This window comes from Cupressus sempervirens, chromosome 11 (genome assembly GCF_028749045.1).
Source record: "Cupressus sempervirens isolate cs-2001-9-10 chromosome 11, ASM2874904v1, whole genome shotgun sequence".
In the NCBI taxonomy this organism is placed as follows: domain Eukaryota; kingdom Viridiplantae; phylum Streptophyta; class Pinopsida; order Cupressales; family Cupressaceae; genus Cupressus; species Cupressus sempervirens.
The window spans coordinates 711,916,295-711,929,345 of NC_143128.1; the positions used below are offsets into that span (position 1 = coordinate 711,916,295).

At 32.8% G+C, this 13,051-nt stretch overlaps 1 protein-coding gene across 2 annotated transcripts in view; it reads right to left on the reverse strand.

The window, feature by feature from the left end:
* Positions 1–2,097: 2,097 nt before the first annotated feature.
* LOC149531666 (uncharacterized) overlaps positions 2,098–13,051 on the reverse strand; it is a 158,590-nt gene continuing 147,636 nt past the window's right edge. For both annotated transcript variants that reach the window (XM_089809432.1, XM_089809431.1), the window contains exons 9-11: positions 3,972–4,037; positions 3,656–3,735; positions 2,098–2,466 (exon numbers count right to left, since the gene is read on the reverse strand). In XM_089809432.1, the coding sequence (XP_089665558.1) occupies positions 2,364–2,466; positions 3,656–3,735; positions 3,972–4,037 (249 nt within the window). In that variant the 3' untranslated portion in view covers positions 2,098–2,363. The remainder of the gene's footprint in view (positions 2,467–3,655; positions 3,736–3,971; positions 4,038–13,051) is intronic.

Below are 13,051 nucleotides of genomic sequence, written 5' to 3' on the forward strand. Positions count from 1 at the left end.
GTTCAATATATAAGAATAAAGATTAATATTTATTATTCCAAATGTTAACATTTTATAAGCTCTTTGAACGTAATTGTACTTAGAAATTATATTGTAAATCAATTTTGATATTAACACTATTATAGTTCCTTAGTAAGAAAAAGGTTAATTACAACAAACATTAATACGACTAGGCTCAATATTTATTATTAGTACTTGTCAATAGGCTAAGTACTATTGTATCATGTTTTGGATTACTCACTTTAACTAGTGATTAAAAGAACTATAGTTTGAATTTGAAGACAAATAATTGTGGTAATTTCATTCATCTACATTGTTTATTGTTTCAATTATTATATTTAATACTAGCCCATTGAAGAATGTTACATTATGAAACAATAATACTATGTGTTGGTTATAGAAATAGATTTTTTAAATTTGAATCATTTATTCATAGCTTCATCATTTTAGAAAATGGGGACATATTTGAAATGTTTGAAGATTTTTTATTTTTTTTAATTGTCAATTAAGGAGAAGCCTACTTTCACACATTAAAAATATATTAAATAGAATTATAAAAAATATGACAAACAAAATTTAATATATTTAATGCATATAATGAATATATAATTAAATTACAATTAAATTTGAAAACAAAAATCAAACTAAAACTATTAAAGGTAAGAACTAAGCCACTAAGTAGGACTTATTTGTTTATACTTCAAAGATATCTTTAGATTTACTCATTAAACACAGTTATGTTATTAAAATCAAACAAATTTCAAAATAATATTGATATTAACACAATTACAATCTCTTTTAAGAAATAGGTTGATAATATTAACACAAATCAAATCTTCATTATTGTAACAATCTATGATACAATGATAAATTATGAGTCTTCCATTTGAGAGGTCTTGGATTCAAGTCTACTTAAGCTTAAATAATAATGATAAAAAATCACAATAAATATTAATTAACCTTAGTTTCAATCTATTGCCCATAAATAAATAAATAAATAATACACAACATGAATATCTATCATATACAAAAACATTATATAAACTAAACAACATATTATTAGCTTGAATACATATAATATTAATAATATTGATATATTAACTATAATTAAACTTCATTATGTACACGTATTTTTGTGTATTTTGAACATCACATATATTCCAAATTTAATGCAATCAATTCTAGTACATAAATACATAATGATATTAGTATTGGCATGTAACTTGTTTGTGTAGTTGTATAATAATTATTATTATGCTGATGTTTTAGCCTTACAACTATGCTTATTATTTAATGGTCTATGAATTGTGTATATTCATACCACTCGTGTTTCAAATTTAATTAAGTTGTGTATATAAAGACATACTATTATAATAATAATAATAGTGATAAATTTGATGTATATACTACAATACTTTATATTTTATGAATGCATATTTATGTGTGCATTTGTGTAAACCTCCACATGTGTAACACGTACATGTGGAGTAATGATATTAATGTATATGTAACAATACATAATTATTTGTGTATTTGTGTGAAAAGTGTGTATATGTCTATGTGTGTGTCGGGAATTCTAGATTGCCATCCGCCACCCAGGAATAATTGTCAAGCAGCTAACTCTTGCTGCCCTGCATTATTTTTTTAAAAAATTGAGAGGGGTCCTATATAGGTTATTTTTATAAAGAAATTGTACACGGACTATTCAGAAAGCAAGGCGCATAGGATCACACCCAAGTCACGCGGGCAAGGCTAAAAGTCCTAACAAAACAGTAAAGAGAAAACTACAGATTGTTCAAAAGATCAACCAATCAAAACATGATTATAACATGCATAATTGATATAACTCACGTTACTATCCATGTTAGAACGTTCATCAACAAGAGAAAATCACCAAGCTGCTGATTCCAGCTGCCCCACGTTATATTTTTCAGTTTTTGAGAAGTTGTATTAGTTACTCTTATATGGAAATTGTATATAAATGATTAAGAAATAAAAAGCAACGCAAGTTCACACCGATGAAAATGTGATTACAACACGCATGATGGACATAATTCATGTTACCGGGCACGTTGACAGACTTGTGTATATATCATATTTCTGAATCATTTTTATTTTATTGCGAGGACATCAATTGAGTCCTCTGATCATATTTCATATCTCATTTTGTTTAAATGATACATGGTTACATCGTGATGCAATGCATCTTTTTCTTCTAGGGAATCCCCAAAAATTAAATTAATTGTTGATCAATTGCCCCTCATCAAGCACCATAGATTAAATATGGGCATGTGCCTTCACATATTACATAATTTAAATCAGAAAGAACATTCACTTTGAACGATAGTTTCATTACATTGAGCTTAACCCTCCATCAAATGACGGTAACTCCTCCCCCTTATCACACGATGCCAGATAAGATTAATAGACTGCCAAGTATCAAGCTCTGATTTCTCCTGAATAACCCTGTAATCCGCACATTTGAACATTCTTCATTGGTAATGTGTTATGCGCCACCGGAAGCAATAACTTTTGAAAGTCAAGAAATAACATGATCTTTACTAAAAATAGAATTCTCTTTCCACACATCCTAGCAAAATAAGCGAGAAAGCAAGCAACTTTACTGAGTAAACTTGCTGAATTGTGATCATAATCATCAACTTGTAGGCTTTACTAAATTCCAAGAGGAAGTCGTGATGGAGCAGGTTAAAGGATAGGTTACACAGTGCAAGTTCAATAGATAACCCAATGACGTTATTTTGTACTGTGTTTCATGGATTTTGATAGGATTCTGTGGGCTTGGCCACATGGAGTTACTAATCTGATGGCTACGAATTCTCAAATGGAATGTAGGTGGATTGGGTGGCACGCCTTTCATTTGAAATTTTATTAGGCACATTTGTTAGAGTGAATTTGCTCATCGTGAGAATGATCAAAATCAGAGCCTTAGTACCATTGTAATCACGAATTTAAGGGATATACAAAAGTGGTATCTTGCCAAAAATTGGCCGCCTCCCATCATTATGATTTTCTCTAGAATGCAATTCTTTTATAATACAAGAAAAGATAATAATAATAATAATAATAATAAAGCAAGCGTATCTTATTTCAGTTTTAGGAAAAAAGAAACTTTTATCTTTTAAAGAAATTGTTAATTTCTTTAAAAAATAAAACAAGTTTTTTTAAGTTGGAGAAAGAAACAAAACTGGGATTTTCTATGTTGGCGGTATTTGCTTCTTTAAGTTTATCTAGTATATCTATGTTGTTTGTGAAGGCAAAATGGAGTAATGGAATATCAAATTATTAATTGTAGATAGCAAGAAAACGTGATTTGCAAATTGTAAGAGCAAATACAGTAGCAACAGCTGTCCAAATTGTAAATTATTTTTCCTGAGCAATAAGATTACCAATGCCTTTCGTCATTGGATGTTTTCTTAATGTTTTGTCAAGGTTTTACCACATAAATCATGGCCTCTTGTGTTATTTTATTTTCATCTCATTTTATATTATTTCTTTGCAACTAATTTGTGCTGCAATAATTTATCGTCTGAGTTCTTCCTTCCACTGACACAACAAAACCGATCATGATATCATATTGGAATTTCATTATTCATACAAAATTTCTTCCAATAAAACAGAAAATCAAGCTCCTTACCATCTAACAAGGCACCTTTGAATACCACGAGAAAGTGGGCGGAGGAAAGATGGATCACGTTGCTGATACAATAAACCAACCTTCCAAAACCAACAAAACAATAATGTAACACACTAACAGAGGATCAGATGATAAGAAACCATAAAAAGAAGTACAAAAGTGCACGCGATCAACATTGGCAATGGTTGTCATATTCAATTTAATCTCAACAATTCCAATTCTTTGTTGCAAAAGACTTCTGCATGAAACTTGATTCTAAACACAATTTGTTTTTGGTTTAAATGCAGTTTAAAACAAGAAACTAAGCAGAATTTACCTGAATCAGTGCTTGCGTGGCAGGATCATCCAATATTTCATAGCTATAATCAGAAAGATAGCTCACCTGAAAGTATTAACAGAAATAAAAGAATGATTCATATGAGCTGGTAGATCAAGGGTAAAGGTCTCGTGACATACAATCTAAACTATATTTCAATTCTCACATATCAGAAAATCAAAGTCATTTGAGAAAGAACACCAAAGAAGGAAACAAGAGGATTTATAACATCTAAGCTTCAATGTTTCAATTGCAGAACCCAACATAATCTTGTACCGAACGTTCCCTATTGTCACCCCAATTAATAGGAAAGACATCAGAGAAAAAATTAATGGGCGCGGCAATCCTTTCCAAGAGTTTAAAGGAATACATAAAACAAGGGAAATGGTTGCCATTTTGTCATAGGCAAAACAAATAAGCCAGCCTTGTAATATAATGATAGGAATGTTGCACAAATAGTGAGCCTAAAAAGTTGAACAATGTTCTAACACAAATTAGTTTATGTAGGGTGGAGGTGTTCATGTTTCTATAACTAGTTGTGGAAGCTCAAGCTAGGTGATTTGCTAGCATCATAAGGATTGAAGAAGGCATTGGTAGGCAAGTCAAGGAAGCCTATAAAAATGACTAATAAGAGGCACTGTGATGATCTAGATACAAGACCTTTCGACACAATTGCTGATCGTTTAGGGTAGAACAAATTGAAAATGAAGACAAGACAGTCACATTATTGTGTGCATTGCCTGATTCCTGCAATCACTTAGCCACTTCCATTAGCTTGAGTACAACTGAAATCCTTGAATGAAACTTTCTTGTCTAAAAAAGTGCAAAGGAAATCTAATATAAAAACCTCCGCACCGGATGCAATAGTAGCTAGGGATCAATCCATTGAAAAATGTATTCGATAGGTACATCCAGAACTGAATCAAAAGGCAGAAAGGAAGGGAAAATGTGGCTAATACAACAAATCAGTAAATTTTACTAAAAATTCTTGGAAGAGAAAGAAGGCAACAATAACTCCAAAAATGAAGCAAATCCAGTTGAGACAAGTTCAAAAACATCGAAGAATACTATCTATTTCTAATATCTTACGACATCACAAGGAATGGTTGTAAGATTATGGTGCTTCTAATCACATGTTCACATAATTGTTGGTTTTCTTCTTAACAAGTAAATGATGGTGGTGGTCATCTTATGCGAAATAATATGTACTGCGAGACTCAGGTTTGAAAGCACTAGAATAACAATGCTCCAGAACTCAAAAGGAATTTAATTTCCTTGGGAGTTATAATTCTGGAAATTATAAATCTGCATGTCAAAGTGGAGTATCAAAAGTGTCCAAGGGCATTTTGATGGTCATGAAGGGTAGAAGAGAGATATTAAATAAGTGAAGTAATCATAGTATCTAGGGAAGCAAAAGAATCTCTACATATAAGTAAGAAAGGGCTAAAGGTATTGACAAACTGTAGAAACCTCCAGGTTCAACAAAATAAAATCTTAAATTTCTAAAAGCACTGTTTCATTTGGGAAGGGATGTAGACAAAAGTTTAAAATAGGTATTCATAGAAGTGAGGGTAATTTAGACGATATCCATCCAGAAGTTTTGGGGCCATCTCCTACATTTTCCTTTGGATGATCATCATATTTTGTGAAATTTATAGGTGACTAAAAGTTTTAGGTCTTTATTCTTGAAAGTGAAGCTCATGTTTTCAGTCTATTTCTACCGTTAAGGGTTTTGGTTGAAATGGGTGCTAAGTAAATCAAGTGTTCAAGAAAAGATAATGGTAGCATATTTATTTCTTTGGAATTTGAAAATTATTGTAAAGAAGATGGGATCAGAAGGCATAAAACCACAATTTACACTCCTCAGCAAAATCGTGTTGAACACATGAATAAGACTCTTCTAGATAGAGCAAGGGGCATGCTTGACAACGCCAAGTTGGAGCAAGAGTTGTGGGTAAAAAAATCAACACAACAGACTATCTAGCAAATCAGTTACCCATCAATTGCAATAGATTGTAAGATTCCTAAATATATATAGATTAATCTTTCTTCTGAACATGTATGGCTGAATCATCTATGTGATTAACTCAAATTTGATCTTTTTTTTTTGTTATTATGCATATTCTCTTATTTCTAAAGATCGACAATGTAAAATGGACCCCAAATCCAAAAAATATATTTTGTTTGTTATAGTAATAAGAGTTTAGAGCCACAAAGTTGTCATTAGCAGCAATGTAGTGTTTAATAAATCTTTTCTTAGATGTCACTGTTCCACTCCCCGCAATGTTATCTTGGCAGAGTTTGGAGCTCACCCCTTCAGTGCTCCTCCCCTCTCGTCAGAGCTGAATGGGCATGTGAGACTCAATATTTATAGACAATACATTAGGACGACTTGGATCAACTCTCTGCATGGGCTGCGTCCACAGATGACCTTTTATGTTGAGCACTTCTTAGATGTTTGTGATGGGATTTCATGCAACCTGCATATTTGACCCCGCGTGGTGCTATGCCCTTCATAACTCTCTTGGTTCCTTTACAGTTGGCTCCCACCGGCTTAGATACCAGATTGACCATCACATCGATAGAGAGAACCATGTTTGTCGTTTATATACCTTGGCGGAAACAGAGACAAAGATTCACTTCATCTTTTGTTGTCCCAACTACTATGATACAAGAGGGAGGTTCTACTGTCTTTTTCGAGATTGCAGGTCCTTAACGGCATTTTTCAGTTACATTGACCAACATTGCCTAGTGCTCTATCTTAGGGAGGCCACTCAGCTTCGTGACTGTACTTTGCAGTTGCTTTTTCCTCAACACTAAACTTCAGATCAGTGTATCACCAACTTTTATGCGCAGGGGCATGAAGCGGCAGTTCTGCACTCCTGCTCCCAACCACATCAGATCAATGAGACAATGACACTCCTCGTCCGACAGTATTGACAGACATTTCAGAACCCTTGGTCACCCGGTTCCTTATCCTTTAGTGGTGGACTTCTTCCGGCTAAGGGAGGACCCCTAGTCTGTAATGTCCCCACTCAGTGAGTCAGATGAATTCTTCAATTTCATAATCTTATACTTATCAGCCTTGTACTATGTGATGAATAGTTTGGTCAATATGACTGTTTAGTTTCCCTGACTTGTACTTTTTTCTTGGAGTTTTTCTTATTTATTTTTACTGATTAGATGCCCTCCTCTGCAGAACTAGAATTCTTACATCCTTCTGAATTTGACACTTGTGTATCACTCAAGATTCACACATTGACCCACATCTATATTACCATTATCTGTAAACTAGATATTGAGGATCATACGCTCCATATCTATATTTCCCAAACTTTGTATGTGCAAAAAGGGTCCGCATCTGTAATGTTATCAATCCCAAGTTATATATATATATATATATATATATATATATATATATATATATATATATATATATATATTTCTTGGGCTACTGATTATCTACCGAAGCATTATCGACTCCTTACAACTGTAATCATTGGGTGAAAATTGTACACGACTTGTATGCAAAATATACTTTCTTAATTGTCAAGATATTATGCCTCTACATGTGATTTCTGTATCGCCTGAGTTGGTCCATTCTATATGTCTATGTTTCAATCAAAGATGATCAGTCACTCGATTGCTCAAAGGGTTTAATTGTACAGTTCAAGTATACTCAAATCTATCGCTGTGTTCAATTGTAAATAATCCTCTGCTTGGGTTCAATGTAACATGGGCCAATCCTCATATGAGGTGTCCTCTACCTGCACAACCATAAAGTGTTGGGTGTGCGTGAATAGTTTTCCTCAAATGATATGTCCTCCTTGCTTGATATCTGTAATTGTCGGGTGTCAATGCCAATGGATATTAGCGTTGAGTTGGATTCTGAATGTATCTCCTCTCATTCGATGCATGAAATGCTTGGCTATCATCTTTGTCTATCATACATGCCATACTCTATATTATAATCTTCCCCAACAATTTCTCCATTGTCTGACCTGGGATTTGTCGCTGAAACCTAATTATGTATGGATGTCGAGTCTTTGCTGGTGGTGACTCTCTGTCTGTGCTCCCTCCTGGAGACGACTTCTGATTGTTTCCTTCTTTACTGTGTCCATCGGTGTGCTGGAGGCTTGACCTCTCAATCGCTCTGACTTAATTCCCTGAACTGATTGTTTGTTCTATTCCTGTGCATTGTTGTTCGTCTGTGTTGTCCTTTCTTTCATTCATGTTGTCTGACTTCTTCATATATCTGTTTGTGTGACTAGGAAATGTCACAACTCCTTCCTAGGTAGTGACTTTTAAATATGCATTTGTTATTATTTAATTTTCATATCATCATACTTTGTTACGTATATTATAGTTATACTTTAGAATATATCAAATATATGTGATTACTTATTTAATATTTTATTGTATCATACCTATGATAGTTGTTTATTAACTATTTAGTTAAACTGCTCATTCTATATATATTTTAGTTAAGTATTATTTTATTTATTGATAATACTAAATTATAACATATATTATTTATATTATATAATATATTATAATTTATTCTTTTTTCTTATTATGGTATCAATCTTATTAATCACATTACAACCATATGATTATATCAATCAATACATATTATTATTATTTTTCCTATTATATTTCTAATTTTATTATTAAACCTTATAAATATGGGGACATGACATAGTTCTTTTCCTAGACATCTTTCCTTTGCTTCTTTGTTGCTTTATTCTTCTATGGGCACCATTTGGTGTCCCTGCTGTGAGTGGCTTCCATTGTTGTAAACATTCAGTCCCTTCAACCTTTGTTGGTCTCTTGTTGGACATTAATAAATTTATCTTATCTTATCTCATAAAATTAGGCATAGTAGAATTTGATATGAAACAGAAGCAAGTACATAGAACCCAAATTCCTTGTTTTTAGATAAGAATTGAGCTAAAAAATTGGGTATACACCTTGTTTTTAGATATTAGCTTCAGTTGTAATAAATGGCATGCATAACAAGATCCTTCCCACATTGCGATAACCCAAAATCATTAAAAGGGCAAGGTGACAGCTTACAGTCTTGTGGAGTACAAATAACTAGAAGCAAATTGCAAAAAGGAAAACATCAAGCAGCAAGGCAACATGTTGTGACCTTTTCAAATCATCACCCCATTGCAATGGAGACCCCCTCTTTTCATGCAGCAGTAGGGGTAGGTGTCTTAGGGAGTGTTAGTTGAGTGGTAATTTCCATGTCTCGTAGATAATGAGATGAGTTTGAACAACTTTAGGTGCAAGTCTTGTCCAACTGAAAGTCAAGCCGTGAAGAAGAATTGAGTCCTAATCAGTGTTTTCCGAGAAGATTATGAATTATTTTAATAAGGATTATGAGTTGGATTTCAAGGAGTTGGCACAGCTAAAACACTGGGCTTTAATGGAATGTTTCATTGCAGATTTTCAAAAACTTTCGTTAATGTTTGGTAGCTTCAGTCAGTTAAACCTATATATATATATATAGGTATATAAGTGTGATATATATGTGTGTGTGTGTGTATTAATTATATATTTAATATATAGGCAAAAGCCTACAACGCAACGGTAACTTGTGAGCCTCTCATGTGGGAAGTCTTGGGTTCGAATCTACCTTCGCTTAACATATAATAATAATTAATTCTAAAAAATAATAATAATTAATCTAGGCTTCGGCCGTTTACTAATAAAAAAAATATATATATATATAATATATATGAGATATTATACATATTTGTTATTGTATAATTATAATGGATAGACATGTCCCTCCATGTATCATTTGAAATACATATAAGAGGAGATTGATGCATTTGAAAAGCATATACCGATACAGGAAATCCAAGTACATTTGCAACAATCTGAAAAACATCAACATGGTATCAGAGCCATTCGATCTTAGGCATCTTTCAAATGGCTCTACGATTTGGAGGGGCTTGTTTTGTTCAAATGAAACCATAGTCAAATGTTTTGTTTGCTTGTAAGCAATATCAATCAAGATAAGGACTAGCTCATTTAGTAAGCCAAATTAATTGTTCTCGGTGAAGTTTATAACCCTTGTTGGTGATTCATTCTAGTGCAAATAAAATAATAGACAATGTTCATTTTTCGGATATCATGAAAGCTTGTATGAGACCTAATATCGTCAATTCCATGCATAAAAAAATGTTGAAGAACAAACAGAAACTTTTCTCCATGAGCATGATTATTGGCCATCAATTATCTACTAAATCATGGAGAACCAATAGAGCTATGTCCAAAACCTCTAGGGTTGTAGGCAGAAATCTCATGCAAACATATTTGATAAGTGCAGTGATGAGAATCTCATGCAAAGTCTTGAAAGGCAGACAAATTCTAGAGCACATGACCTTGAGAAATCATGGCGTCCATGATGCGTTAGAGACTATGAAACCTATGTCAAATGAGACCATTGAAAATGAATTTGCATTGAAGTCATCAACCGTTCAAATATTTAACAACTCCTTGTTAGAAATCACAAGTAGAATAATGATATTTTCTAGTCGGGATTGCACCAATGGCAATGTTTCTCACTAACGAGTGGAAAAGAGTTAGCCCAGGGAAAATGTCAAAATCCGTTTGATGATTGCAATCAAACAAACTCCATTTTCTCCCAAGTACAATAAGAAAGGACATATGAACTACATGTGTTATTTAGAAGTCCGGATGTAACATAAGCATGAATTGAGTTCAAAAACAGAAAGATGGTGAAGTGAGACAATACAAGTAGAAGTTATTAGTAAAATAAAAGATAAATATAAAAGTGACCATGCCCAGTCACCTCTACATGGCCCACATAACATAAAGGAGCAAATCGACAGTCAGAGGCAATTTGTGGACCACATCACCATGAGTCAGTAGGATTGATAACCCACTTCAAAGGTTAAGCAAGTTACATGGAACTCCACATAAGGTGATAACAAGGGACTAATATTTAAGGCAGGCAATCAACCATCAAAGGGCCCATTCACAATCACATCACATCATACCCTATAAAAAGAAAAATAACTTTGTGCCAATAGAGGGAAATAAAGGAGGTAAGAGGGAATGGCATTAGTTCATAACTATCTACATTTTATTGGAAAAAAAATTATATTAAGTATTATATTAGGCCTTATTTTGTTTATATTTTCAATGCATACTATAAGAGCTATTTGCCTTGATCTTTTCCTTCGAGAATGTTCTTGCAAGAAAAAGAGGGAGTAACATTTCATTAGAGACAAGGATAAAGGAAGAGGGAGTCTTAACACTTCATCAAGAATCCTTGAAAGAGAGGGAGTCTGAAAGTCTGTGTGTGCTAACGGCCTGCCCCCTGTGTACATCATGAGGAAGTGATGACTTCTAAATGATCATCACTTGTATTTGCAGAAGTTATTGAAAGGTGATGATCTTTCAATAACTTAATCTATTATGATGGATATCTTACGATGTCTATGTAGATCATGATAGATTATACTTCGTATGGTGGATGTTTATATGGTATGCATTATGAGAATGCAAGTGAACATACCTTATGAACATTTAAGCACCTAGTGAATATCAAATGAGTTGATATTCAAGTCAAATGAATTGATATTCAAAGTCAAATGAGTTGACTTTTAAATGTCAAATGAGTTGACATTTGCCAAATGAGTTGGCATTCAATAAATCAGGAAGTCAAATGAGTTGATATTCCGAAACCATTTTTTTTTTCTTTGAGGTAAAATGTTGTTCAAATTCTTGTTTATCCTCCCTAGCTAAGAGGGAGTGTTAATGTTTGGTAGCTTCAGTCGGTTAAACCTATAAATATACATACATATATATGTGTGTGTGTGTGTATTAATTATATATTTAATATATGAGATATTATATATATTTGTTATTGTATAATTATAATGGATAGACATGTCTGATGAGGAGACATGTCTCTCCATGTATCATTTGAAATACATATAAGAGGAGATTGATGTATTTGAAGAGCATATACCAATACAGGAAATGCAAGTACATTTGCAGTGATCCGAAAAACATCAACAACTTTCACCATCAATGACTAATTTTTCAAAGCAAAGAGGAGTAGAACTCTTTGCGGATGGCTTCATGGAACCCTTAAGGGTTTGTGTAAAAGCTTTCAACCCATCAAATTTGTGGGATGCAATCAAAAGAGCAAGGGAAATGGAAGCTTCAACTTCAAGTAAATTCAGTCAAGAACCTTTTGCCACAAAATAGTAGAGAACTAAGAACATTCACATAGAGTTTCAGATTTGCTGATGATTTGTAGCTTTGGTCGGATAAAATATGTGACAAATTTCTATTTAGTATCTATTGATATATGTGTATACAATTAGATATAACAGGAAGTGATTCTCTATAATAAATATATGTAAATTGAGAAATTTAAAAACAATTATTTATTCTGAAAAAATTAATATGAAATATATATATATAAACTATTCACACACACACACACACACACACACATATATATATATGATAGATAAACGGCTGAAGCCTTCTATTATATTATATTAATAAAATTGAAATGGTTACAAGAGTTTCTCCATTCTGACGGGCACGTCTTGCCCAGGACTAAAGTCCTATATTACATAACTAAACGGGGCATACCCCAGTGAAAATAATCAGATGAGATGACATGATAATTACAAAAGGATATGCTTGAAAGATTTGATCTTTTTAATCCATCTAAGCTCCAGATGCTGCATAATATGAGTTAAGCTATACGTCCTAATATCTATATGACATCACAGATTAAACATCAAGTAACGTTAATGATTAGTAAAAGCATTATTTAGCATATATCATAATGTGTTTGTGCATTAAAGAATCCAAAGGGAGCATAACCTAGCCAAATAACAGTCAAAGATTAGAGCTCGATACACTCCAAAAGACCCAATATTAGAGTGTCAGCTATATCATAAAGAGTAGAATTGTCAAGGAAAAAACACAGTATAGTCCAAAAAATAATTGAAGGAAAAACAGTCTACTGAAGACGAAATGTGTTTAATTAAGATAGAAAGGTATCAAATACCATATGT